At 67.2% G+C, this 26,395-nt stretch overlaps 8 protein-coding genes across 8 annotated transcripts; 3 read left to right on the plus strand and 5 right to left on the minus strand.

Annotated features, from left to right (window-relative positions):
- Positions 1–143: 143 nt before the first annotated feature.
- On the minus strand, positions 144–1,275 carry EMIHUDRAFT_462371 (hypothetical protein; the record flags this gene model as incomplete). The annotated part of the gene is made up of 4 exons (XM_005789227.1): positions 144–608; positions 643–710; positions 814–1,001; positions 1,160–1,275. The coding sequence occupies 4 exons, from the start codon at positions 1,273–1,275 to the stop codon at positions 144–146; spliced, it is 837 nt and encodes a 278-aa protein (XP_005789284.1).
- A 5,366-nt stretch (positions 1,276–6,641) lies between these two features.
- EMIHUDRAFT_415021 (iron-containing alcohol dehydrogenase) lies at positions 6,642–8,468 on the minus strand. The gene is made up of 5 exons (XM_005789228.1): positions 8,238–8,468; positions 7,857–8,153; positions 7,691–7,782; positions 7,538–7,612; positions 6,642–7,319 (listed from the first exon to the last, which is right to left on the minus strand). The coding sequence occupies exons 1-5, from the start codon at positions 8,425–8,427 to the stop codon at positions 6,720–6,722; spliced, it is 1,254 nt and encodes a 417-aa protein (XP_005789285.1). The 5' UTR covers positions 8,428–8,468; the 3' UTR covers positions 6,642–6,719.
- Positions 8,469–9,258: 790 nt separating this feature from the next.
- Positions 9,259–10,170, plus strand: EMIHUDRAFT_201126 (hypothetical protein; the record flags this gene model as incomplete). The annotated part of the gene is made up of 3 exons (XM_005789229.1): positions 9,259–9,569; positions 9,714–9,918; positions 10,027–10,170. The coding sequence occupies 3 exons, from the start codon at positions 9,259–9,261 to the stop codon at positions 10,168–10,170; spliced, it is 660 nt and encodes a 219-aa protein (XP_005789286.1).
- An 87-nt stretch (positions 10,171–10,257) lies between these two features.
- Positions 10,258–11,193, minus strand: EMIHUDRAFT_62944 (hypothetical protein; the record flags this gene model as incomplete). Its single annotated transcript, XM_005789230.1, has 1 exon — positions 10,258–11,193. The coding sequence occupies one exon, from the start codon at positions 11,191–11,193 to the stop codon at positions 10,258–10,260; it is 936 nt and encodes a 311-aa protein (XP_005789287.1).
- A 200-nt stretch (positions 11,194–11,393) lies between these two features.
- On the plus strand, positions 11,394–12,728 carry EMIHUDRAFT_98258 (hypothetical protein; the record flags this gene model as incomplete). Its single annotated transcript, XM_005789231.1, has 1 exon — positions 11,394–12,728. One exon carries the CDS (start codon positions 11,394–11,396, stop codon positions 12,726–12,728), a length of 1,335 nt encoding a protein of 444 aa, XP_005789288.1.
- A 1,773-nt stretch (positions 12,729–14,501) lies between these two features.
- Positions 14,502–15,745, plus strand: EMIHUDRAFT_42969 (hypothetical protein; the record flags this gene model as incomplete). The annotated part of the gene is made up of 5 exons (XM_005789232.1): positions 14,502–14,705; positions 14,798–14,997; positions 15,027–15,211; positions 15,294–15,411; positions 15,493–15,745. Coding segments are annotated over 5 exons (960 nt in total), but the record flags the coding sequence as incomplete, so codon positions are not given.
- A 3,755-nt stretch (positions 15,746–19,500) lies between these two features.
- On the minus strand, positions 19,501–21,527 carry EMIHUDRAFT_462372 (hypothetical protein; the record flags this gene model as incomplete). The annotated part of the gene is made up of 4 exons (XM_005789233.1): positions 19,501–20,241; positions 20,320–20,409; positions 20,784–21,331; positions 21,407–21,527. 4 exons carry the CDS (start codon positions 21,525–21,527, stop codon positions 19,501–19,503), a joined length of 1,500 nt encoding a protein of 499 aa, XP_005789290.1.
- Positions 21,528–23,899: 2,372 nt separating this feature from the next.
- EMIHUDRAFT_433725 (serine hydroxymethyltransferase) lies at positions 23,900–26,182 on the minus strand. Its single transcript, XM_005789234.1, has 4 exons — positions 26,161–26,182; positions 25,336–25,844; positions 25,087–25,218; positions 23,900–24,910 (listed from the first exon to the last, which is right to left on the minus strand). Exons 2-4 carry the CDS (start codon positions 25,837–25,839, stop codon positions 24,170–24,172), a joined length of 1,377 nt encoding a protein of 458 aa, XP_005789291.1. The 5' UTR covers positions 25,840–25,844; positions 26,161–26,182; the 3' UTR covers positions 23,900–24,169.
- Between the last annotated feature and the right edge of the window lie 213 nt (positions 26,183–26,395).

Consider the following 26,395-nt stretch of genomic DNA (forward strand, 5'->3'; position numbering starts at 1 on the left):
CCTGGAGATGTCTGCTCTATTTATTTATTTAGGTCAAAAAATCGCCCTTCCAAAATCCTGCTCGTGCAGGTGGGGACCCTGTCCTCGCCCCATCCCTCGTTTGGCGTGTCTGTTTTCTTTCTTTCTTAAAAGATAAACGGCTGTCATATCGCCGTCCCGCGCAGCATCCCCGCGAGCTGCGCGTCCAGCCCTGCCGCCGTCAGCGGGTGCGTCACGAGGTGCGGGCCGAAGCCCGCCTCGTCGGCGCCAAAGACGACGCTCCCGTCGGCGCGCGCGCGGTACGAGGCCGCAATCTCGTGCAGCGGCGGCAGCGGCGTCGTCCGCACGGCGCCGCTCGGCGGCGGCGGCGGCTCGGCTGCGCCCCCGCTCTCGCGCCACGCCTCGTCGCAGAGTGCGGCTGCGCGGCGGGCGATGCCGAGCGCCCCGGTGAGGCCGGTGGAGCGGATGGCGCCCACGGTGACCCAGCTCGACCCCTCGGCGCGCCCGATCTGGTAGTCGGCGGAGAGGTCACAGCCCGGCCGGAGGCCAGAGTAGGATCCCGCCACGCCAGCCTCGCGGAGCTGCGGCACGGCGGCGCACGCCGCGTCGAGCAGCGCCGCGCGCACCTCCTGGCCGCGCCTCCTCCCGCGGCGGCATCTCCACCTCCCTCACGGGCTCCGCGGTCGGGCCGCACGCCACAACGCCGAGCGCCGACCGCCAGACGTACACGCCTAACCTCGCGTCACCTCGCGTCACCTCGCGTCATCTCGCGTCGTCGCGGTCTCGGAGCGCCAGGACGTGACGCGCCGCGCGAGACGTCGCCCGGCGGCTGACCGACGGGCGTGGCGCCGACGAGCGCGCGGGCCGACCCGTCAAAGAGCAAAAAGTCGCCTCGCCGCGGCTTAATCGCGAAGGGCGGCCGCCGGTGCAGCGCCTCGAGCGCGTCGCCGAGCAGCCCGCCGCAAGCCACAACGACGGACGCCTCCACAACGCACAACCTCTGGCCCCTGCTCGGCCTCCGCCTCCGCCGGAGAGAGCCGTCTGGTCGGGAGGGAGGTGCCGGAGGATGAAGTCGAACTTGGCAGAGCAGGAGTAGTAGATGGCGGCCCACAGCGTGTGGGGGCTCGCAGCACGTAGCGAAGAGAACCGTCTTCTCGATGTAGCTCACGATACTGCTCACCTGGGCGCGGTGTAACCACGCACATCCACAAACCCTGCCTCCCCCATTGGGCAGCCCGCGACCATCACGCCTCGGTACGCGCGCGACCCACCATCCTCCTCCGGCACCAGCACCATGCCGACTGGCGCGCCCAACGCCTCCCGCCACGGGCAGTGCGAGAGGTTGTACTCGGGCGAGAAGCACTCGAGCGCTTTCGAGACCTCTGCATCTCGTTCTCGAGAGCTAGAGCTGTCAAACGTTAACTTTGGGCCTAACAGTTGCACTATTGTTGGCTGAAATCCTCAACGTTGTTCAAGTGTTCTCCCCAGCCCAAGCTGTTACTGTTTGTTACTGTTGTTACTGTTGTTCAGTGGTCAGCAAGCAGAAAATGCCAAAAAACCCGGGTAAAACCCGAAAATACACCTGGGGTTTTCCAGGTATTTTCGGGTATTACCCGCACTGGACGCTGGAGATCGTCGTGGGTCACTGCCAGGCCTTCCTTATTGTTGTTCAGCTGGCCTAACGTTAGCTACTGTTGTTGGGGAGCCCCACTGTTGTTCTGTTGTTACTGTTAACACTAGCAACACTGTTCAGCTCTTAACGTTTGACAGCTCTATCGAGAGCGGGTTGAGCGACGCCTTTACCGCCTCGCCAAAGCGCATCCTTTTTTACACTACGCGCCCAGGTCATGCAAAATAAATCCGAGAAATATTCGGCGGTGTACAGCCGTTTTTGCTTGAGAGCCCGCCTTAGCAAAGCGGGAGCGAGGACGCCCTTCTATGGCAACGATTTCAGGCGCATGTCCGGGGCCGGAGAGCGCGACAAGCGGGAGCGGAATGGCAAATCCGGCCTCACGCCCGACAAGACCAAGCGTCCCTCCGGCGGGGGAGCCCGGACCGGACCAGCCCCGCCGCTCGGGCCGGCTGGCGGCGGCCACGACGACGCCGAATCCGCCGCCGACAGGTTTGGCTAGCTGCCACACAGTAGCGCGGCGCGGCACACCCTGCCGATGGCGCGGGCCCGATGGGGAAGTGGGTGGAGATTGCGAAACGCGCAAAAGGGACACGCGACTCCTAGATCCTGGGCCGAGGTTTGATAAAGTGTCACTTTATCAAAGCCAGCCGCCCCTCCGACCCTCCCCCCCCCTGCCACAGGGGAGCAGACCTCGCGGCCGCCGGAGGGCGCGCACGCGCAAGCATCGAGCAGGGCCCCCCGGAGCCGCGGCCCGAGGTCCTGGACGCAGGGATTCGTTCCCCGAGACGCCTTCACTTCAGCGCCAGCCCACCAGTCGGATGCCAACGTGGCGCGCATTCTGGCCGAGGCGAGCCGGCTGGGCTTCTTCCTCAAGCACCAGGACTCGTTCCGGGAGGAGATCGGGCTGCGGATGGCAGCGAGCCTGCGGACCCTGGGCGGCCAGTTCCTGTGGCAGACGGCGAGCTTCACTTTCCGCGACTGCCCGCGGGAGGTGCTCAAGGACTTGCCGCCTCCTCTCAAGGCGATCGACCAGCCGCTCCAGCTCCAGTTCAATGCAGACACCATGACGGACGCGGCGGAGCTCGCGCGCCCCTTCTTCGCGCTGGTGCCTTCGGTGTGCGGGTCGACGAAGCTGATCGTCAAGCCCTCCTCTCCCGCGGCGCAGCAGGCGGCGACGGTGACGGCGCTGACGCTGACATGGGAGAAGCCGAAGGCGCGGCACAGCCGGCCGACGCTCACGGTGGACATGCAGTTCGCGCTGTCGACGGAGCACGGGGAGATCCATCCGCCGAAGGACGCGGACCGGCGCGAGTTGGCGCTGGACCCGGCGACGGAGGCGACCTGGCGGCGCATGATCCTCTCCGACATCAAGGCGCACGCGGAGAAGGGGAGAGCCTTGGCTGCGGGCTACTGGCGCCAGATGGGCAACCACAAGATGGCCGCGCAGGTCGACAGCGGCGGGGACGCGAGGGGGGCGCCGCGGCCGGGCAAGCGCAAGGCCGAGAAGGCGCCGGCGGTCCCGCGGCGGAAACTCCTCTGGACCAAGGCGACCCTGTTCGAGGTGGAGGCGATCACGGAGGAGAGGGTGGAGGCGGGCGTGCGGCAGCTCAAGGTCCGGTGGAGCGGCTACCACCCTTCATGGGAGAAGTTCCGGCTCCCGGGGGACGGGGAGGCGGGCGACGCGGTCTCGACGTGGGAGCCGGCGAGCGGGCTGACCAAGACGGACGCGTACAAGGCGTGGGAGGAGCAGCAGTGAGCCCGGCGCCGCCGAGCGGGCGAGGCGGTCGGCGGCCCGGCTCGGGGCGGCCGCCGCGCTCTGCCTCCACGCCGCCCGACCGGCCTGGAGCTGACTCGCCCGTCGCGAGCTCATCGGCTTCGCGGCGCTCCGGATGTAAGTCCGGAACTCGAGCGGCCTCGGGATCGTCGCCGCTCCTCCCGGCGCCCGACTTGGCGCGGCTGGAGGGAGAGCTCGAGTCGGCGCGACGCGATAGAGACAATGCGCGGCGGCAGCGCCAGAGCGAACGCTCGCTCCTCGCAAAGGCACAGGAGCTCATCGCCGAGCTGGAGGCGGAGAACGGCGCTCTCCGGCGCGAGAACCACGAGCTCAGCAGCGTCGTCGGCAAGTACGAGCAGCGCGAGCTCGAGCGCGAGAAGGCAGCGAGTAGGGCTGGGAGGGCACGCGAGCGCAAGGCGGCGGCGGAGCAGATGGCCATCGCCGCGGTGGAGCGAGAGGCGGAGCGGCTGGCGGAGGAGCTCGAGGAGCGAGACGAACAGCTCGCGGAGGCGAAGGCGGAGCTCGAGGAGGCGCAGGGAGCGGCGGAGGCGGCGGCAGCGGAGGCTCGAGCGGTGAAGTACCAGAAGATGCTCTCGGACCGCAAGCTGCAGCGCGCGCGCGACCGGCTCGACAATGCGGACACGCGGGCCGTGCGCAAGTGCAGCGCGGAGGAGTTCGCGCAGCTCTCGCGCGTGGCGCAGCGCAAGGAGAACCAGCGCGACCGCGATCTGTGGCGCGAGTTCCTCCCCGAGGGCCGGAGGCTCGAGCCGCTGATCGACGTCCTCGACGGCCAGGGCCGGCTGGGCGAGCTGTTCAAGCTCGCCAAGGTCCAGACGCTGCACCTCACCGGCCTGGCCGAGTTCGTCACGAAGATCGAGCAGGAGCACTACGGCGTGAGCTTCGGCCTCTTCTGCCACTTCGAGCTCGGCTTGACGATGGACAAGATCCTGCGCCTGACGCACGCCGGCAGCCACAAGCTCGACAAGACGACCGGCGCGTTCGTGCGCAAGATCGTCTACGTTGACCCGGTCAACAAGGCGCGCGTCGTCAGGGTGCCGCGCGTGGGAGCGCCCCGCAGCAAGCTCGAGCCCGTCATTAACCTCCTCAAGGAGCAGCAGCAGCTCAAGTCGGCGGAGAACGGGCGGGTCGGCTTCCGCAAGTTTGACGATGTGGTGGCCATGGTCGTGAAGGAGGACCCGGGCACGCACGGCATGCCTCCCCTCCCCTTCTTCCTCGGCGGCAAGGTCGACCTCCCGATCATCCTCTCGCTCGATGCGACCGGCTTCCAGGGCGGCCAGCTCACCACCGCGGTGCTGCGCAACCCCTACAAGCCCGGCTCGACCGCGCACCTGCGGCTGCTCGCGCAGGGCTCCGTCAAAGACGACCGCGGCGGCGCGGAGAAGCTGATGGGCGACAACCTCCCCGCGATCCACCGGACGGCCGAGCGGGACCGGCAGGGGCGCACACAGACGATCCTCCTCGACGACAGCGCGACGGCCGACGTCCGCCTCGCCCTCCACCAGACGCTCGACACGGGGGCGCTGCGGCACGTGGACATGAAGGCCGGCTCTGGGTGGTGCGAGTGCGACCGCCACACGGCTCTGCGAGTCACGCCGAGCCGGCCCGAGTCGGTCGAGCAGATGTACTCGCTGCTCCAGGCGTGCACGGGGCCTGAGGTGGACGAGGAGATCACGCTCGCGCACGAGCTGCACGAGGGCGAGGCGATCCCGCGCCCGTGCACCAGGTGCAGCTTTGCCCACAACCCGATGACTGCCGCCGCCGAGCGCGTCGCCGAGATCAAGCTGCGCGAGGCCCTTCAGGCGGACACGTCCAAGGCCGGCCGTGCAAAGTACGCGAAGTGGCAGCTCGACCGCGCCAAGGAGCACCGCATGGTCAAGTGCGGCCCCTCGGCCGTCTCGCTCTTCCGCGTGGCGCGCCGCCGCAAGCACCTTTGTCATCTGCACGTCGCGAAGCTCAACCTTCCCAAGACACCTTGGAAGTGGGGGCTGCTCAACAACTGCAGCGACGACGCGCGGCAGCAGGTCCAGGAGAAGCTGGCGGAGTTTGGCCACCACCTCGACCTGCGGCGCAAGGACGCCGGGCGCGACGGGTCGAAAAAGTGGTTCACCGGCGAGGCGTGGGGCCGGTTGATCGCGGGGGATGGCAAGTCGCCGGGCGGGCCGGTGGCGATCGCGACCTTCCTCGTCATCATGCTCGACGACCTGCAGGACCGCGGAGTAAACGCGGGGAGCGAGACGGCCGCTGCGACGCCCGCCCCCGCCGCCGCTGCGGCCAAGGCGACGAAGGGTAAGGCGACGAAGGGTAAGTCGGCGCGCAAGGCCAAGACGGCTGCGGCTGCTCCCGCCCCCGCCCCGCCCGAGCCAGCCGACGCCGAGCTGACCCGCCAGCCCTCCCGCGTCGAGCGCGAGGCCGACGCGGCGCACCTGGAGCTGCTGCGCGAGATGTACGGCTCGCGTGCCGAGACCGCCATCCGCGCCGCCCTCGCTTTCGACGCCTACTTCGCGTGGTACTACGCTTGGAAGCGTCGCGTGCCGATCAACGCGGACAAGGCGGTCAAGGAGGCGCGCGCGCTCGAGAACATGCAGCTGGCCGTGGACCTGCACGAGATCTACGAGCGGGTCTCGCTGTACAACCACGGCTCCTACATGCCGCACGGCGCCATCTTCAAGATCACCGAGTCCATCCTCGAGGTCGGCGATGTCGAGGCCTTCGACACCGGCCCGCTCGAGCTGCTGAACGCGGAGGCCAAGAGGAAGGCGAAGAGCAACGGCGCGACCAACTTGGAGACCATCGGGGCGGGGCAGGCGCAGCGCGGGCCGACGAAGGCGGGCGCGCAGGGGCCGTCGCGGTTGTGCGGCGTGGCGGAGCGGGCGACGACGATGGCTCTGTCCGTCGCGTACCACCTCCTCATCACCAACGCGTTGCGGCGCGGCGATGGCGTGGCCTCCATTCCGACCGAGCGGCGCGCGGAGCGGCTGTTTGGCGACGGGCCGGGACGCTCCAAGCTGGTGCGCCGCGGGATCAAGCTGGAGCATCTGGGAGAGGACTATAGTCCCGAGAAGGACTCGGTTATTGCCGCGATGGTGCGGATTGTGGTGGCACGCGTGCGTCCGGCCGGCGACCCGGAGGCGTAGTGTGTCGGTCAGTACGTCGGTGTGTCGCCTTGTGACCCTTCCTCCCTCCTCCCCACGTGTTATGACCCGGCCTGGGTGGCCGGCGAGGCGGCGTGCGGGTAGCAGAAGGGTCATTTTTATGCCGATGTACACGTTTCGGTCACACTCAGGGCCCGTTTTGCATGACCTGCCCCCTCCCCTACTGTAGTCGCCCCCGGTCGCGTCCCTCGACCGCTGCGCGGAAGACGCCCGAGTACATCTCTGCATCGAACGGGAGCGGGTTGGTGAAGCCGGTCGGGTTGGCCACCGCCTTGGCGGCGCACTCCTCGGCCGTCTCGTCCGAGATGCCAATCTCGGCCAGCGTCGCCGGGATCTGAAGCTGCTCGGCGAGCGTATCCAGCCACGCCGCCACGCGCTCGAAGCCTCCGTCCGTGGTCGCGTAGCCCGGCGGCGGCGGCGGCAGGCCGAGGTAGGTCGCGGCGAGGTCCATCTTTGGCTCAATGGCGGCGCGGTTGGCGCGCAGGACGTGCGGGAGGAGGATGGCGTTGGTGAGGCCGTGCTGCGAGTTGTGCACCGCCCCGACGGGCTCGCTCAGGCCGTGGACCGCGCCGAGCCCCTTTTGGAAGGCGACCGCCGCCATCGCCGACGCGGCGAGCATGTGGCTGCGCGCGGCGACGTCTGACCCGTCGGCCACCGCCGCCGGCAGCCAGGTGTGCATGAGCCGGAGAGACTCGAGGGCGATGCCGTCGCACATCGGGTGGTACGAGTCGACGGACAGCGCCTCGATGGCGTGCGTCACCTGAGTGGAGTCACTGCGCTGTCCACTCTTGAAGGCGTGTGGCTCACCTGGCGACGTCTCGCGGGCAAGACGCGTCGCGGAGGTGTCTCAGGAAGTGGCTGCGGGGTGTGCGAGACGCGCCAGGACGGGCCCGCTCCTCGGCAAACAGTCTCGGCTGATTTCATCAGCTTGGCTCAGCTCGGCTCATCTCGGCTCATCTCGGCTCATCTCGGGCAGACCGCGTCCATGCCGGTCCACGCCGTGAGCGTCGGCGGCAGGGAGAGCGTGAGGAGCGGGTCGGCGATCACGTGGATCTGCACCGGCGCGGGGAGAAGTGGAGGTGGGAGGCAGGGAGAGCCAGCGCCTGGCAGGAGGAGGGAGGGGCGGCGCTCCTGCGCCGTGCAGCCGGGGTGCGCGACGCAGAACTTGACTCTGCGGCTCGTGTCGGTGTACATTGCTGCCGAGTCCATCTCTGCGCCGGTCCCTGTGCACCGAGAGGACAAGGGGTGATGCGGACGCGTGCGTGGCTGGCGCGTTTCGCCGCCCTGCGCCGGGCGCCGGCCGTGGTCGGGATGAGGACGAGCGGCGGGCAGCTCATCTCCTCCACGGGCGGCCGCGTCCATTCGAGCTCGTCCAGGCTCCTGCCAGACCCGGCGACCATCGCAATTGACTTGCCCGCGTCGAGGCCACTGCCGCCACCCACCGCGACCAAGCCGTCGGCCGCGTGCTCGCGGTACGCCGCCGCCCCGGCGACGATGTTGAGGTCGGTCGGGTTGGCGTCCACCTCGCCAAAGAGGCGAGGCTGTAGGCCGGCGGCGGCGAGCGAGTCAAAGAGCCCGCCGACGACGGGCGTGCCTGCGGGTGCCGGCAAGGAAGAAGGGACGGGAATGGCGGAGCGAGGAAGTAAAGCGGTCCCGGATGCGCGAGGCCGAGGCGCACCGCTCAAGCCCTTGTCGGCGACGAGGAGCGGCCGGTTTGAGCCGCGCTCTCGCAGCTTAGCAGGCAGCTCTGCCGCTCGGCCGGCGCCAAACGTTACCGGCACTGGGAAGGCCCAGTCTGCGGCGACGCTCGAGAGGCCACGACTGCTTTTCGGTAACAGCGCGCGACTGGACGAGATAGCGCGCTGCATGAAGAGCGTGTGGTGGTGGTGGGAGTCGGTGGCGGTCGTCGCTTCCGTCGGCCGAGAGAGGGAGAGTCCACGGATTTTCTTTTTGCTCCCTCGCGGTTTGCGTTACGTCTTCGGTCCCCGCGGGAAGCCCCGCGCATAGGACAACAACGTCTGTCCCACACACACACAGACGCGCACATACATCATGCTCGGGCACACCCCACAGTGTAGTGGTGTGAGTACACAAGTACTAGCAGAGTGCACACCTGCCTTGGCGGGTGAGGGTCGTAAGAATCAAAGCCTCTTGGTGCCAAACGTGCTCGAGCGCGCCGAAGAGAGACGATCTACGCTCGAGGGAGTTAGCGAAAGTCGCACGGGCAGAGGGGAGACCGAGGCCTCCGGCAGTCCGCAGTTGATCGTTCCTCGCGGTTTGGTCAGCAGGATTCGAAGTTGGGCCCTCGGGCACCAACACCGACCGGACGGTGTATGGGGCGGCGTCGGCGAGCGCAGCCTCCTCCTTTGTCGTCCACCACACGCAGCAGATCTCCATGCGGCGGTGGCGGGCGACGCCGAAAACATTAAGAAGCAGGCGCGCAAGATGCGCACCGACTGGATCAAGCAAGAACAAGCAAGCGGCAGATGTCCTCTTACCCTCGGCCCCAGTCGGTGCCCGCGCCGCCTAGCTCTGCGGACGGGCCCCTCCACCCTTCACGTACGGATCATGTAGTCCCCACACTCGCTGTCGTGGGATCGCTTGTCTTGTGAGAGAGTGGTCTCACCCGTGCTGTTTTCTCAGTTGCTTTTTTCGCCTCAAGCGCGGCGGCGGCAGCGCGGCGGCTGCGTGCTGCGTGCATGTCAACAAAGCCCGTGATCGCACTGCCCGCCTCCCGCGTTCCGTGGCACGTCTTCCAGGCCTACTACCATGGCGGCCAGCCTCTGCTGCTCCGGCGCGCCTCGGACCTCTCGCAGTGGTCGTTCGCTGCCTGGACCCTCTCCATCGCCTCCTCCGGCTCCACCGGCGCGGGATCCGAGGCAGACCTCCTCCTCCGCTGCCCGACCAACATCCTCTCGCAGCGCGGCAGCGCAGAGGCGGTCGCCGTCGATGTCGCCGTCGCCGTCCGCCACATATTTGAGCCTCGCGGCGACGGGAACGCCTTTTGGCAGTGGCGCACGCGGCTCGGCGCGCTCAGCAGCGGGCAGCCGCCCGCGCCCGCGGCGGCGCCGGCGCTCGACGAGGGAGCAAAGGGAGGCTCGCTGCCGCCCTGCGTGCCGCTGCCGGCCCTGCTGCGGTCGTGGCCGGGCGCGAGCGTCAAGCCGGACGGCGAGACCGCCCTCTTCGTCACCTCGGCGGGAGGGCGCACGCCGTTGCACCGCGACCACGGCGACAACGCGCTGCTGCACCTCCACGGCAGGAAGAGCGTGGTCCTCGTCGACCCGGCCGTGGCGGCGGAGCACGAGCCGCTCGTCCGCGAGCTCTTCGGCACGCCCGGCACGCACGAGGACCTCTTCGGCGTCGCCGCGGAGGAGGAGGGCGAGCCGGCGGCGGGCGGCGCCGCCGGTCGCAGCTGCCCCTCCGGCGACGACCGAATGCCTTTGCCGCGGGCGCACTGCTTTCTGGAGCCGGGCGACTTGCTGTACATTCCCGACGGCTGGCTCCACGACGTGGAGAGCCGGACGCCGACAGTCTCGGCCGCGCTGCGATTCGAGGTGGGTCGAGCCTTCTCTCCGGACCTTTTGGTGGCCGCCGGGTTGGACGCCATGTGACGCCTTTTCTTTCCTTTTTTCTGATGTTGTATTAATTGCATGATGTATCAGGTGATGTGAGAATATCTTCTCGAATATCGTAACACATCACCGCCCCCTTACTAACCGCTGCTCGAGGTACTTCCACATGGCGCTGAAGATGGCAGCCTGAAAGCCGTTTGCGAGCAGCCGGGTGGCAAGTCCGCGTCCAAAGAGGCCGCTCCACCCGTCGGATTGTACAACCAGACGGGCTGCCTCCGCATAGGTCACACTCTCCAGCGACGTCTGCCGGAAAGTTTTGACTACGCGCAGCGAGTTGGTCGCCGTGTCGGCCACCGCGCTGGCGACAAATCCGACCGCGGCGTTGCGGCCCAGCGTCGGCGCAAGCCCCTGCTGCTTTGGTACCACCGTATCAAGGTGGTTGAAGGTGCCGTACCACAGGTAGTGGCCGAGGAAGGCGCTGCTGACGAGGCCACCGCCGCCGTGGAAGAGCACCGCGAGGCCACCGGTCCGGAGCTTGGCGCGTAGCTTGGAGAGACCATCCGGCCCCTCCACCTGCATCATCGACTTGACCGTGTCGAGCGGCATGAGGATGACGCGCCAGCCGGCGGCCGCCGATGCGGACGCGAGCGTCTTGACGCCGGTTGGCAGCCACGCCGACGATTCGTTGGAGTTTAGGAGCGAGATGACCCCGGCGTTGGCCGCCGTGTCACCAAAACGCGACAGGGGCGCCTGCACGAGGGCGGGGGCGACGCCCTGGTAGAAGCGGCGCACCCCGCCCTGCGCGTAGAGCGTCCGCATCGCCTCGCGCGTAGTCGACCCGTAGCGATACTGAAAAGTGATCGTGGTACGGATCCACATGAGCGTGGTCACCTGGAAGGCCATTGCGCCGGCGCCCGCAATCCCGCCGCCCAACGCACGGCGCAAGCTATCCTGGACGACGTCGTTTACGGTAACCCGGTGCCGGAGGGTGGCCTTGTGCTCCGACTCGCGGTGCACGAGCGCCCGCCGCTCCGGGCCGCTGTCGGTCGGGGCGTACGGCATGCACACAAACTAGCGATTTGGAATGGATCGGGCGTCCGGGCCGCCGAAATCTACTTTATCGTACAATGGAAGAAACTTGTTTCTGTAAGGTACCCACTCCTAACATTAAATTTCGGACGTACGTAGACTTGCCCAGACGAGGCACAGGGCAACCCCGTCCAATCGGCTTCGCAAGTCGACCCGCCAACCAATCCATGCATATGACCTCCGTCACCGCCGCCGCCGCGCCAGCTGCCACCGGCGCCGAGCTGGTCGTGCCACCGCTGCCGCCCAGGCTGCCCAACGACGCGAGCCAGGAGGAGAAGGCGGCGCGCGAAGCCATCATGAAGGAGCGCCGACGCATCCAGAAGGCGATCAACGAGCAGAAGAGGGGCAAGCGGGATCGCAGCGAGCGGGAGCAGCTGAGTGGTGCGCAACATCGCAAGCAGGCTGAAGCGGAGGCGAAGCGAGCCGACGCCAACCGCCGCCGCCAGTCCGTCTCCCAGCACCGCCGCGCAGCTCGAGAGAAGAAGCGGCCGAGGCTCGGCGAGAGCTTCGGCTCGATTCGACAACGCGAGGAGCAGCGACTGCTGGGCAACTCGTTCGTCTTCGAGGACCAGCGCGTGCGCGTGTGCGAGGGCGTCGCGTGGGCCCTCGTGCAAGACGGTGCGGCTAGCGGCGTGGTGCCCATCCATGACGCCGCGAGTTTCTGGGGCCCAGAGTGGGCGTCGTGCTTGGCCGTGCCCGTGAAGGCTGGGCAGTGCGGCACTGTGCTGCGGCGCGCCGAGCTGTGCGTGCAGGAGAAGGGCGGCAGCGTGAGCAGCTTGAAGCTGAGCAGTGCTGGCTTTGCGCAAATCGAGGGGCCGCAGCACTTCCACACGGTGCAGCTCGACGACGTCAGCACGCCGGTGATGCTCTCACCCTACCACGTCCAGCCCTGGCCGGCCATCGGACAGGAGGTCGGCTGGATGCCGTCCGAGCCGCAGGACATCGCCACCGTCAAGTACTTTCACAACACGCAGGACCCGGACTTCGACGTGGACGATCCCGAGGACAACAGCTATTACGTGCTCTCGCGGCCGTTCTACGCCTTGCCCGCCCACGTAGAGGTTGTGGCGCCGGTGGGCGGGCGCGTGCGCGTGGGCTCTTGGGTGAGGCTGCGCGAGCCCCACCCCGAGGCTGACCCTGACGACGGCGCGTGGGGCTTCCGCGAGCCGCCGCCCGCCGTCGCCGCCGAGATGCTCTCTAGCGTGGGCCGGACCGAGCTGACCCCGGCGGACGTGGAGCGGCTCATGTCCACGCCGCAGATGGCTGTCGCGAGCGCGCATGTGCTCGTCGTCAAGTCCATCTGCGAGGACTGCGGGCAGTGTCTCGAGCTCGAGGACACCTTCTACGCATCTCACCGCGATCTCACGCCGCTCATCCCTGGCTGGGAGCAGAGAGAGCCATGTCGCTTCCACTGCACCTACGACCACCAGTACTTGTGCGATCACATGTTCGATCTAACACACGTAGGAGAGTGCGTCTGGGCCTGCAAGGAGTGCGACCCTGAGTAAAGCGGGAAACTTAAATTTCCTCCATTGTACCCATGCGGAGCCTTTTATCTCTTGTGCGGCGGGATGCTAGGCGAGGCCAGGGAGAGGAAGTTGGAGAGTGAGAAAGCGGACCTGAATCATCTTTCCTTTTGTTAGGCGTTTTTAGTTCTGTTGTTGGCAAATCAGGACACGGAGCTCACACAAAATTCACAGTCAGTCCGAGGAAAGCGGCGAGTGAGTGAGTCGCATTAATTAATTAATTACGTGTGTCGTGTGTGTGGCGGGCCACCCTGTCCAGAGCCCGGGGTGGAACTCTGTCCAGCCCGGGATGGGGTCTCTCGACCAAGTCGATGATGCCCTGGCCGCCTCCCGGGGTAAGGGCTAAGGCCGGAGCCGAACAAGGCGAAGGAGATGGCATGGGAGCGTACGGGTGTTCCAGGGTGTCACGACTCGCACCGACCCTGGCGTGATGCCACCCTTAGACCCCGTGCTCCAGGCGAACCCTCTCCAGGTGCTGCCCACCTACCCCACGTTCAAGAGAGAGCCAGAGCTGCCACTGGTGCAGCTGAGAGCGGTCCCCCGCGCTCCACCTCGACGGATCCCGCGCGAGTGTCGACCGTGCGCAAACACTCGGCCAGCAGTGCCTGGTGAAAATGGTCTGCCGTCGCATACGCCCACACCGTGTTGGCCAGGTTCTGAGGGCTGAAGCTCCCCAGCCCGCCGCACACCGCCGCCTCCGCCACTGCCGCATACAGCGCATCCGCAGCCATGCCTGCCGTCGCATACGCCCACACCGTGTTGGCCAGTGCCTGTGGATAGAAGCCCGCCAGCCCGCCGCTCACCGCCTCCTCCGCCACCGCCTCGTACAGCGGGCGCACCACCCTCGCTTGCAGGCCGCACTTTGCCACGCCGTGCGCGAGTTTGATAGTGCTCGCGCATTGCCGACGAGACGAGACCGAGCGTGTTTCTTGTAATGACTAACATCCTCATCATGATGCGGCCATCGTTCGACTCGCCATGGCTCGTCGTGCCATCGCTCAGCAGGCCATCGTGACTCGTCGCGCGATCGCAGCTCATCGCGCCATTGCGACTCGCATCGCCATCGCTCGCTGCTCGTCGCGTCCGCACCCGTCGCGTTCCCGTTCGCACTCGTCGCGCCAGCTCTCCGACTGAGGACTGAATATGGCTCTCGTGCCTGAACCCCCCCCACCCGGGGGAAGGGACACCAGCGATCTCACCGCGCTGCCACCGCCGCCACCGCCAACCGGGGCCGACTACTAAAAGTGTGGAGAGGGGTGGGGTCCCTCCTGTGAGCTCGCAGCTCGGTCGGCTCGTCATCAGGCGTCGCTAGCTCTGCATCAGCGCGGATACGAGCCGATCGCAACAATGCTCAGCCTCCTCATTCTCGACGCAGCTTCCTTCCTCGGCACCGCTGCTCCTCGATTCACGCACCCGCCCTCGCACCGCGCCGCCAATGTGCGCCTCGCAGCCTCCGCGCCGAGCGAGGAGCTTCGCAGCTGGCTGATGGCCGAGGCCGGCGTTGCGCCTCAGTTTGTGGACCGCGTTATTGAGACGTGCGATCGCGAGATGATCGGCAACCTCAACGGCCTCAGGATTGCGCGCGATGCCGGTCTCCTTCCCGGCTTCTTCCCAGCGGTCGTTGCGCTCGGGATCGAGGAAGGGCTCGGCCGCATCACGGCGCCCAGTGTGGCCGTGGCCGCCGCCCAGGTCTCTGCGGTGGTGCAGGAGCTCGCCGATGAGGCTGACGCGGCGGCGCTGGCGCCGGGCGCGTCGCTCGAGTGCGATCCCTACCACGCCATCGCCGCCAATCTGCCGCTCAACACCTACAAGAACAAGGCGCCGCTCGCGGGCGCGATCATCTCGGCGAAGCGCATCGTCGGTCCCGCCGCGCCCGGCGAGGTGTGCCACATCCGGATCGGCACCGGCGACAACTTTCGGTACTGGGAGGGGCAGAGCCTCGGCGTGATTCCGCCCGGCGTCAACGCAAAGACTGGCGCGCCAGACGCACGATTGCGGCTCTCCTCTCCTCTCCTCTGCCCTTATCCGATCTGCACCACTTATTAGGCAAGCCGAACGCGGTGCGGCTGTACTCGATCGCGAGCACGCGCTACGGCGACGACGCCAAGGGAAGCTCCGTCTCGCTGTGCGTGCGGCGCGCGCTGTACTGGGACGCGGACACGGGGGCGCACGACCCCGCCAAGAAGGGCGTCTGCTCCAACTTCCTGCGCGCGCGCGCTGGTCGGGCTCGACGCGGACGCGTCCACGACACGTCCCTAACGGCAGCGGCGTCCTCCGCAGGTGCGACTCCTCGCCTGGCGACGAGGTGCACCTCACCGGCCCTACGGGCAAGGTGATGCTGATGCCCGAGCACGAGCCGGCCACCGACCTCATCATGCTCGCCACCGGCACCGGCATCGCGCCCTACCGCGGCTTCCTCCGCCGCCTCTTCCTGGAGCCGACGCCCGCCGCCGACGCATTTCGCGGTCCCCGAGCACACCCCGCTCCGGCGGCGGAGTGGCGGGAGGCTTGTCCTCGAGGCGTCCCCCCACCCCTTCCCCGCCGTAGGCCTGGCGTGGCTCTTCCTGGGCGTGGCCAACCGCGATGCTCTCCTCTACGACGACGAGTGGCAGGCGATCCTGCAGCGCGAGACGGCGAGGGGCAGGAGCGCGGCGCAGGGCCGCGAGTCCTTCCGCCTCACGTACGCCCTCTCCAGGGAGGAGAGCGCGCCCGGAGGCGGCGGCGGAGACGGGCCGGGCGGGGCGAGAGACGGCGCGCGTCGGCGATCTGCGACGCGCCCTGTAGGCGGCAAGATGTACATCCAGGACAAGGTCGCGCAGCACGCCGACGAGGTGTTTGAGCGGATGGACAACGGCGCGCACATGTACTTTTGCGGCCTCAAGGGCATGATGCCCGGCATCACCGAGATGCTCGAGGGCGTGTGCAAGGAGAAGGGGCTCGTGTGGGAGGACAAGCTCAGCGAGTGGAAAAAGGCGGGCCAGTGGCACGTCGAGGTCTACTAGCGAGACGCACGAGACAGGTCTGTGCGCGCCGCACATTATTTTACGTAGTCACGTGTGAGGGCCGTCGCCGTGGCTGTGCCGTTCTCCATCCTCCACTGTGACATTGCGTTGCCGTTCGGTCGCTTAATTATTTGTAAGACGGAGGTAAGTTAGAGGTCCTACGTTTTGTTCTCATTTCATTTCTCGGAAACCAAAGGGAGGCTTTTGGCACTGACTGGCAGGCACAGCCGGGCCAGGACTTGCATATGCCATGGGTGAAGAGGTGCACCGGCATGTGGGCATGCGTGCGAGAGACCGACGATCTCGGGGTCGGGTCGTCCCTTTGCCAGAAGAAACTCATTCGAAAGGAGAACAGGAATTCAGGAGATCAGCATCAGGACCCGAAGCAGAAGATGAAGGACGCATGCAAAAAGGACGGGCGGAAAGTTCAAGTCCCTCATCCGGATCGCCACCCAGCCTGCACCGACCTGCACACGACCGCCCGGACAATGCCTCCGTGCTCCGCAATCGGGGCACACGCCTTCAGAGATCCGCACCTCGTCCTTGCTCGAGGCGGCCGCGCCGACTTTCGGGGCCGCGACGGCCACCTCTTCGCCTTCTTCTCTGCGCCTGGGCTGGCTGTCAATGTCAAGACGGAGGAGGCAACATTCGGTCTCGGCAACCTGACCGTGAACGGTTCCTTTATCACTGAGGCCCATGTGGTTGCGCGCGTCGGTGGCGCCAAGCGGAAGTGGGCAAATGCATCCTTCTGGGCGTCGGAGCTAAACGCGTTCAACACGGGTTGGCAGTTTGTAAATGGCTCCTGCGGCGGACGTCTCTTTTGGATGGGGCTTGGCCTCCAACGGCGATGCGAGGAGCTGTCCATAGGGATCAAGTACTCGTCTGCCACCTTCTCCGTCCGCGGCTGGTCAATCACGGTCCGCGGCAATTCCGTTCACAGTTCGACAGCAGGGGCGCGGCACCGACTCGACCTGAGCCTCAGCGCCGATTCACGTGGCGTGGCAGCGCGTTCGCTACCCCACGGCATCCTCGGCCAGTCCTTCTCGTCGCCTGTTCGCCGGGAGGGTAAGGTTGACATCTACCCCACCGCGCCGGGCCGGTTCACAACCTCGGCGCAGGCAGAGGGTGCGATTGAAGGAAGTGCCGCCATGTACGAGGTGCGGTCACCCTACGCAACGGACTTTGCATTCTCTCGTTTCGAGGCGTCCGAAAGAGAAGCTGAACTCACTACGGCGCCGACATCCGCCACCTTCTCGGAGTCACGCAGACTATCGGAGGTGCCGTGCCCGCCGCCGTCCCCGCCCTCTGGCGTCGACACGACGAGTGCAGAGGCGGTGCTGCGCGCGCAGATGGACGACATGCAGGCGGGGAGCACCCTGGTCGCATATCAGTTGGCCTCGCCAGGAAATCGCGCCTCGACTGCTTGGCCCTCTGGCTACAACCTCGACCGTTTCGACCAGATGGTCCGAGGAGCGACATACAATCCGCTCATCTCTGGCTTTGGGTACGAGGTGCTGCCGCCTGGGGTGCAGGTCTCGGGCAGCCAGGCGGCGGCAAATGTGCAGGTCTTCCGCGACGCCTCGCGGAGCCAGTCCTTAACCTACGAGTTCCGGATGAGCAAGCAGCCACATTCTGTCGTCGACACCCACTCCTCGCTTGCGCCCTACGAGCTACTGCCTGGCCGCAGTGGCCGGGAGGTGTGGCGCACGAATAGCGTGCTTGTCGTGTCCGGCCCTTGAAAGAAGAAGCTCGTGCGGGCAAGGTGTGCTGGTGGCGTGGTTCGGTGGGTGGGAGGAACCTGAAAGCCGAAGAAAGGAAGATTGTGTGTTTGTGTGGGGGGGTTCTGTGTGTGTGGGGGGGGGGAGCCGCACAGGCACAGTGTGTTGTTGGTGTGTGAGTGGGAGGGCGTGAGAAGTGTGTTGTGTGTGTGGGCTCGGGGGGGGGGGGGCACAAGAGTGTGTGTTGTTGTGGTAGACGCTGACGACTTTCACAAAATGGTAAAACCGCCGCCCGCCGCGTGATGTCATCACACAGAGATCTTACCAACGCGGTCACTGCCACAGCCAAACCAGGTGGACTGAGCCCGAGACGCCGGCCGTTGCCGTGCAACGCCACCATGAGCGAGCTGCGGCGCCCGAGCTGCGATGTGCTCTTCGCACCGGGAGCCCAATATTTCCAGGAGGTGTACGATGAGCAGGCAGCATAGGCATCGCCCTCGCCAACTTTGCAGCCTACAACGGCCTGCCACCAGAGCGCGCGAGCCTTGCACTCCTGTGGAGACTGGTTGGGTAGTAGTCTAAGTTCTGAGCCTCGAGGCTGAGCGGGTCTAAGTGTGACTAGTCACGCTGGGGTGCTTACGCGGTCTAAGATCAGCGAGAGCCTCTTACATCGGCTAAGTCGGCCGTGGCACAGCCTGGGGCCAAGAGGCTCCCACTGTGATCAACGATACGGCGCTAGCCCCCAAATTTTCTTCGCCTGCGGCGGGCGCCTTCTAATCCGGATCGATCCTCCTCATGCCTCAGCAATCGCCGCCTCAGCATCCTCCTCTTCCGATTCTCGTTGCTCTTCTTGAGCGCAATCTCTAGCCAAACATTTCTCACATAAATAGCCTCAAGCTCAAACAAACGCATGTCAGAGAAGCCTGTGTATGCTGGTCCTCTTTGAACGATCCGCGCGTGAGGTAGATCTAGCATAGGGCCTTGTTGGCAGCAGCCAGCTTGTTGCGCTGCTTCGCGTTGCGATGAGCTGATTGGGATCGCACAAGTGCATGCCAAGCACCGCCACGATCTTGAAGCAGAACACATCGCAACCGCATCGTCCGCACTGCCATCGGCATGCCGCGCCCGCCGCTTCGCCGCAGCCGCCTTAAGGCACGCATAGCGGCAGCACATGGTACGGTGCGCGTACTTGAGCAGGAGTTGCGCGCCGCAAGTAGCGCACTGGCCCTGGGACAAGGCGATATGGCGTCGTGCGCGGCATACGTTGGTCGGGACGCGTCCAGGTATTTTTCGGGTAAACCTGGACTTTTGCAGGTATACCCGGGTTTTACCCGGATTTGGCCTTGTGCCGTCTAAGTTCATGGCCCCCGACCATACAGCGTCTAAGTCCGAGCCCGGCTCCGTGCGGGGGCTAAGTTGAGCGCTTGCTCGCTGCAGAGGCTAAGTGTAGAGCGACCCTCTAGCCCTACTACCCAACCATTCTGTGGAGGGCACCTCCGCTGGCCATCGCCGGCTGGGCTGCGGCTCCGGCGCTGCCACGCGCTGCAGACGAAGTTGCTGACAACGACGAGCAAGGTGAAGCTGCCGCCTCGACCTCGTCCGCCGCCTCGGCCTCTACCTTCTCGCCCTCACCCGCCTCGATTGAGGTGGTTGCGACGGTGACACGGATTGTAGCGAAGAAGCTCCGTCCGGCGCCGCCCGAGATCCTGCCCGAGGTTGTCCCGGTGGCGGCGCCGAACTTTGCCTCTCACCTCTTCTCTTGCTTCTTGAGCATCTGCGGGGCTGCTGCGCACCATCTCTGAGCACTGAGGAGCCGCTGTTGCGCGCGAAAAAGGCGCGCGATTGTCGCTCTATCGGCACGGAGAAGGGAGCGGTGGGCAGTGGCTTCTTCATCCCAAGCTCGAACGGGCTGCGGCTTATCACGTGTGAGCTGATGCACTCTCTATAGATAGACTGTCGGCCGAACTCACTAAAGTACGTAGTGGCACCATCGAGCCGAACACTGCGACCAAAATATAGGGGCCCCGGAGCGCGTCATTTGACTAGGAACCCGCAACCACGCTCGCGCAGCAAGCGGTCGCGCCAGCGATCGTCGCCACAGAGGTACGAGACCCGCGCGGCGACGTCGGCCCGCATCGCCTGGACGGCCGCCGCGAACGCTCGCAGGCGCGGCAGCACGTGCGCCTCGAAGTTGGCCGCGTGCCACATCGGCGGCCCGTGCAGCTCGACGGGGGAAACGTCCATCTCCTCGCCGAGCGTCTGGACGAGGTGCGCCGCCTCGGCACGCAGCATGAGCGAGTAGGCGACGGCCTGCAGCTGGTCGTGCAGCGCGGGCGGTCGCGCGATGCGGCGCACGCGGCTCTTCACCTCAACCACCACGGTCCGCAGCGCCCAGCTCTCCTCGCCCTCGCCCTCGCCCTCGCCGCGCGTGAGCACAACCTCGTCCGCCACGCCGTCGACCGCGCCGACCAGCCGCACGAGGGGCGGCGGCAGGGGCGGAGAGGCCGAGTCGCCGCCCTCCAGCCCGCCCCTCCCCGGCCCGCAGCGCCGCCCCTCCGCCGCGGCGATCCGCAGCCGGCGGCGCGTGATTGCGAGGTCCGCCCTCAGCGCGGAGATGTCCCACGCGGCACCGCCGTGGCAATAGTCGGCGGCGCGGCTGAGGCGAGCCGGCGGCCGTCCCTCGCCCGCCGCCTCGGGAGCGGCGGCCGCCTCCGCGCAGCGCAGGCTCGCGAGGAGTGCTCGGCCGCGCGCGACCCGGAGGTCGGAGAAGAGGGCCTGCAGGAGGGGTCGGAGCAGGGTCGGAGAAGGGGCCAGGGAAGGGCCAGGGAAGCGGCGCAGGTCGGAGCGGCCAGCCTGCACGTCCCAGCCGCCAGCGGGCAGGCGGTAGTCCGCCGGCCGGGAGGACGGGTCGAGCGAGAAGAGAGCGCGCGCCCACGCCTCCACCTGGGGCGGACGGTGCGGGGTCGGAGTCGGCGTTGTGCGGTGTGCCAGGGTCGGGCCAAGCTCTCCAGTTGGCCGAAGGGCTGCAGGTGTCTGCAGAGAGCGGTGATCGGAAGGGGGTTGGGGAGGGAGGAGCGGTGTTGAGGAGCCGCCTCTCCCCTCTCGACGGCGAGCGCCGCGCGGCAGCGGTCGAGCGCGCGGAGCCAGCGACGCGCCCGGCCGCCGTCGTCAGAGCCGGCGGCGCGGGGCCGGCTGGAGGCAGCTGCTCTAACCCTTCCGCCGGGCCTCCTACCGACGCGTCGAGGGACGTGTCGTGGACGTGCCTCCCCCCTCCCGCTGCCTTGCTGGCGGCCGCGCCACGACGCGACGTGTTCCACCGGCCGGCGTGGCTCCTCCGCGTCCGCACCAATCGGCCAGACGAGCAGCGCGTCATTCGAGTCGCGCACCGCGCAGCCGAACCGCTGCTCGTACTTGCGCAGCGCAGACGCCTCGCTCCGGCACCCGTGCGAGGTGTTGAGGCGTGAGCGGACGGCCGCGGCAGCGAGCGCCGCCTCTGCCCCTACCGTCCCCTCCGCCGCTGCCGCGGCGAGGCACGCAGCGGCCGCGTCGCCCGCAGCTGCAGCGCCGCCCGCCGAGGGCGGCTGCCGATCGGCCGCTGCCAGGACGGCGGCCAGCTCGCTCGCGAGCTGGCGGGCGCCACGCTCCTCGCCGCTCCTCTCAGGGCCGTCCGCGGCGGCGAGGAGGCGCCGGAGCGCCTCCTCCTCGGGGTCGACGAGGGAGAGGCCAAGCAGCTCGCCGTCGTCCTCGAGCGTCTGCCTGCCTGCGCGGCCTCCGTACAGCGCGGAGAGGAAGGTGGCGTGCGCATCTGCCCACGGGTGGTAGCCGGTTGCGGCGGCGAGGGAAGAGACGCGGATCGTGACTGCTTCTGCAGGCGCACAACTGCCACCGGCAGGCTCGGGAGGGACGCCTCGGCTTCTCAGCAGGCGCCGCGGCTCCGCACCAACGCCCTCCGGCGCCACTGCCATATGTCGCGCCGCCTTGGCTGGCGGCGCCGCCGACGCGCATGGCCGCTTGCCATTGTCGAGCGAGCGGAGGGCAGCACGCTCCGCCACGGTGGACATTTCGGGGGCGACGTAGCACAGGCCACGAGCGGTGTGGTCGTCGACCTGCTGATTCAGCACGGGCGGCCAAAACACAAAGCGACAAGCGCGGGCGACGGCTTCCTGGAAGCCGTAGCCCCCACCAGGAGCAGTCACCCACTCCCACTCCGGCGCCGCGCCGCCCCACCCCAACGCCCCCACCACGCCCCCGACCCGAAAGAAAGGAAAGCATGTCTTTCTTCCCAACGTAGGCAAAAAAAGAAAGACTTTTTTCTTCGGTTTTGACCCTCAAGAGGCGCGGCTGCCAACCAAACTTCCGCGAATCGCCCGCCCCGTACCCCCCTAACGAGGTAAAGCTCGTCGAGGGCTGCGCCGCGAAGCGCATGATGCCTGCCGAGGGACAGCGGCAGCGCCGCTCGCGGACGCTGTATTCAGCGGAGTTCAAGCTCCGCGTCGTCCGCGAGGCGCTCGCCCGCCCGGAAACGTGCAGAATCAAGCCGACCTGCCGGGACCATCCGGGCGTTGAGCCGGCGCGGGGCAGATTCTCCAGAGCCTCTCACTGCCCCCACGTCCCCTCGACTGGGGTCGTCGCGAGCCACTGCCACCTTGCCCAGTTCACACAAAATGCCGCCGCTCTCGTTCGCTCCGCCTTCCCCAGTGAGTGAGCGGATGGGCGGGCCCCGGTGGGTCCCGCCACGCCAAGAAGAGGGGACGCCACTGGCCAGTCCACCCGCCGCCACTTCTGTTGCAGGCGCAGTTGCGCAAGTGGATCAAAAACATCGAATCGCTGGAGTCCCTCGCGCAGCTGGAGGCGCGGCAGTTCAAGATCCGGCGCGATTTTATGGCCCCACCGGTGGACGGGATGGGCATTGGTGTTGGCATGCCGAGCTGCGACTCGATGGGGGCGTCGCAGCTCGCGGCCCAGGCGAAGCGGGAGCCTTCGTGGACCCACCTTGGGTTGCGAGCCCCACTCTCAGCGTCTCGCGTTGTGCCGAAGGCGCCGCAGCAGCTGCACTTCCAGCAGCCCGTGCAGCAACTCCCGCCGCAAGCCCCCCAAGGACCGCAAGGACAGCCTCACTACGTGCAGCCACACGCGGTGGCGCAGTCGGCGTGCTCCAGCGAGGCACCCGCGCGCGAGTGCGCCTGCTCCCAACCACCCCCACCCTCTCACCGTGGTGCGTGCCCGCGCTCCAGGCGGCGCAGGCGGCGGACGCACTGCTCCTTTCATCGCAGCCGCAGCTTGCGCCGCAGCACATACACGCCCAACAGGCAATGTGCCCGTCGACGTCGCACGGGGCTCTACAGCAAGCAGAATCGAGCCCGCTGGCTGGGCCGTCCGGGCTTCTGCCAACGCGCCAGCCGCAGTCAGCTGCAGGGCGGCACGGAAATGTGTTCTGAAATCTGATATGTGTGCGGCCCTGACCCTCGGCCCGTTTGACTCCAGGCTCCCAGGCAGTACGTCTTGGCTGCTCCCGATGGACGCCATCGTGCAGGCGGCCTCGGTGGCGATCCAGCCCCCCTCCCACTCCTCGCCTTCGCCGCACTGCGCGCCGCCTGCAGCGCTGCCCATGCCCGAGGCTGGCGCTGGCTCTGGCGGGCCTGGCAACAACATCGATGCCTGGATTGCAGCCATCAACTCGGTCCAGGCGCGCCAAAGCTCCGACGCGTCGGAGGCGCAGGAGCTGGGCTCTCACGCCGCGCAACCATTGCACGTCGGCGAAAAGAGGCCCCGCGAGCTGGCGCCACATGAGCTGGATCTGGTGCAGCAGGGTCTGCCGCCGCAGGGACTCGCGCCGCAGGGGGCGGCGCAGCAGCAGGGGCTACATCAAGTGGCGCTGCCGCCGCAGCAGGCGCCGCCACAGCAGCATTCTGACGCAGCGGGGCAGCAGGCGCCGCTCGCATCGGCAGCCGAGGCGCTCAGCCTGTTGACTGGTGGGGGCTGGGCTGAGAGCTGAGCCTCCGGTGCCTCTGTCGAGCGGTGAGACCATGCAGCTCTTTCGTGGGCAACGGAGGACGGTGGGCTAAGGAGCTCTGCACGACGAACGCACGTCGACGCCCACGCGCCCCTGCCCGGCTGGCAGGGGGCTGGGGGCTGTGGAAAGCTCTCTAGTGTTGCATTTGTGGCTCCTGGCTCGGCTGCGCGTTGGGCTCGACGGTCGACCGCTCGAGCTCGACGCTCGGACCTCGGTGTCGCTCGCTGACGCCGTCAATGGGCGGCACCGTTCGCAGCTCTCTGCAGCGCGCTCGGAAGCCGACTCCGGAGTCCGGTCTCGCGCAGCGCGCACCGCGCAGCGGAGAGCGGGGACGGGCGCACCGCCGGGTGGGGCACAGCTGCAAACGTGCGCACAGGGCGGCCGGGTGCGCCGTGGCGCGTGCCCAGCTGAGCTCCATAAATTTCATAAATAACCTTTACAAAATGGCCGCGCACGCATCCTGGCTCTGACGCACCGTAGTACAACCGTCTCTCTTTCCAGAGCTCACACTCGCTGCGCTGCGCCCTCCACAGCCCTCCACAGCAACGAACCTCTCAAAAAGGAAAAACCAACCGATTGAACATGCTGATGCCGTCAGAACCCCTCGTACTTGGTGGCGTGCGAGCCCGCGGCCCACGCCCCACACCGCTGGCGCGGCCAATCCAACTATGCGTATCTGCTCGACAGCCTCTAGTGGCCCGGCATGGGGAAGGCTCCGGCAAAGGCCTCAACCTCGGAGCACATGCCGGCGAGCTTGTCGGCGTTGGCCTTCTCGTCGATGGCCTTGAGGAAGTCGGCGAGCTTCTTGCCCGACGCCTTCTGCACCTCGAGCGCGAACTGGATGCCGCGGTGCAGGAACTCGCCAACCTTGACAAAGTCCGCCTCCTTGAGGCCGCGCGTCGTCATCGCAGGCGTGCCGATCCGGATGCCGCCGGGCGCCATCGCGCTCACGTCGCCGTGCACCGCGTTCTTGTTGAGCGTGATGTGCATGTGCTCGAGCACCTTCTCCATCTTGTTGCCCGTCAGGCCGAGCGGCCGCAGGTCGAGCAGCATCAGGTGGTTCTCGGTGCCGTTGGTCGCGAGCTTGTAGCCCTGAGCGACGAGGTAGTCGGCCAGCGCCTTTGCGTTGGCGCGCACCTGCTTCGCGTACAGCTTGAACTCGGGCGTCGCAACCTCCTTGAGCTGCGTCGCCAGCGCCGCGATCTGGTGGTTGTGCGGCCCGCCCTGCAGCGCCGGGAAGACGGCAAAGTTGATGGCGTCCTCGTACTCGTAGTGCGGCGCATTCTCCGCGTCCGACTTGGGGCCGCGGCGGAAGAAGATCATGCCCGCGCGCGGGCCGCGCAGCGACTTGTGCGTCGTGGTGGTGACCACGTCCGCATAGTCAAAGGGCGACTTCTGCTCGCCCGTGGCCACAAGGCCGGAGATGTGCGCCTGCGACAGCGCCGCGGCAGGAGTCAGGGCAACGAGGCGGCGAGAGTGCGACGGCGGCGGAACGAGGGCGGCTGCGCTGCGCCGGCGCCGCGACGTAGCCGCCGGCGAGAGCAGGCGCCGGGCCCAGGGCGGTGCGATGGCGACGGCGGTGCGGGCGTGCGGGCGTGCGTGCACGCCATGTCGACAAGGAGGAAGGCGCCCGTCTTGTCGCAAATGTCGCGCATGCGTGCGTAGTCCCAATCGCGCGGGTAGGCGGAGGCGCCCGCGATGATCATCTTGGGCCGGAAGACCATCGCCGTCTTCTCGAGCTGTCGAGGGGCAGGCGAGTGCTCGCGTCGGGCGCACGGCGCACTAGCGGCGGGCAGGCGGCGGCGGGCAGGCGGCGGTGGGTAGGTGGTGGGGGCTGCAGGCGGCGCGCAGCGCACGTGGTCGTAATCGATGAGGCCGGTCTGGCTGTCGACGTGGTAGGGGAGGGACTCGAAGTAGATGGACGTGGCCGAGATCTTCTTCTTGGCGGTGTAGTAGCCGTGCGTGAGATGGCCGCCCGACGGCAAGTCGAGCCCCATGACGCGGTCGTGCGGCGTGAGCAGCGCAGTGTAGACGGCGAAGTTGGCGGGCGAGCCGGAGTAGGGCTGCACGTTGACGCCCCACTTGGCCGGATCGCAGTTGAACGCGGCGAGCGCGCGCGAGCGGCACAGGTTCTCCACCTGGTCAATGATCTGGTTGCCGCCATAGTAGCGCGCGCCAGGCATGCCCTCAGAGTACTTGTTGGTCATGCACGAGCCGAGGCACTCCATCACCGCCTTGGAGGTGAAGTTCTCGGACGCGATGAGCTCGATGCCATTGACCTGCCGCTTCTTCTCCTCGAGCAGGAAGCGGTAGACCTCAGGGTCCCAGTCCTTCAGGTTGGCGTCAGCGCACGAGGCCATGGTGTCTGCGGGCGCGGCGCGCGGCGCGTGAGCGGTGTCGGTCGTCTCTGGTGTGTGTCGGAGTGCTTCTGCGGGAGAGGCAGCAGGCTGCGAGTGTGAACGGTGTGTGCTGGCGGCCGGAAGGAGAGAGGCCCGCTATCAGAATCTCTGTGTTCTGCGTGCGGCATCGCTGTGCCAGCGCCGCAGGCTGGCCGGCGCGGCGAGACAACAGGTCCGCGGCGCCGCGCCGCCGTGGTAGGCGCCGACGGCGCGGCCCACCGCAGAGTGGCGAGGCGGGAAGGGCCGCTGTGCGGCAGCGCGCTAGGGTCGGCTATAGCGTGCCTTGCACGGAGCGGTGGTTCCGTGATCGCCGTGAAATGTCTATTCTTTTTTTGCTTAGCGGCCCTCATCCGTCCACCAATACCGCGTTGGTGTCCAGTCCAAGCCTGACTGTTATTCATCTTTCTACATACATACATACGGGGTATGTAGGGTAGGTCTGTTACTAAGTACCCGAACACCTCTCTTCCCGGGCACGATCTCAGGGCCCTCCCGTCGGGGTTTTCCCTCTCTTCAC

Source organism: Emiliania huxleyi, assembly GCF_000372725.1.
Source record: "Emiliania huxleyi CCMP1516 chromosome Unknown EMIHUscaffold_13, whole genome shotgun sequence".
NCBI lineage: Eukaryota > Haptophyta > Isochrysidales > Noelaerhabdaceae > Emiliania > Emiliania huxleyi.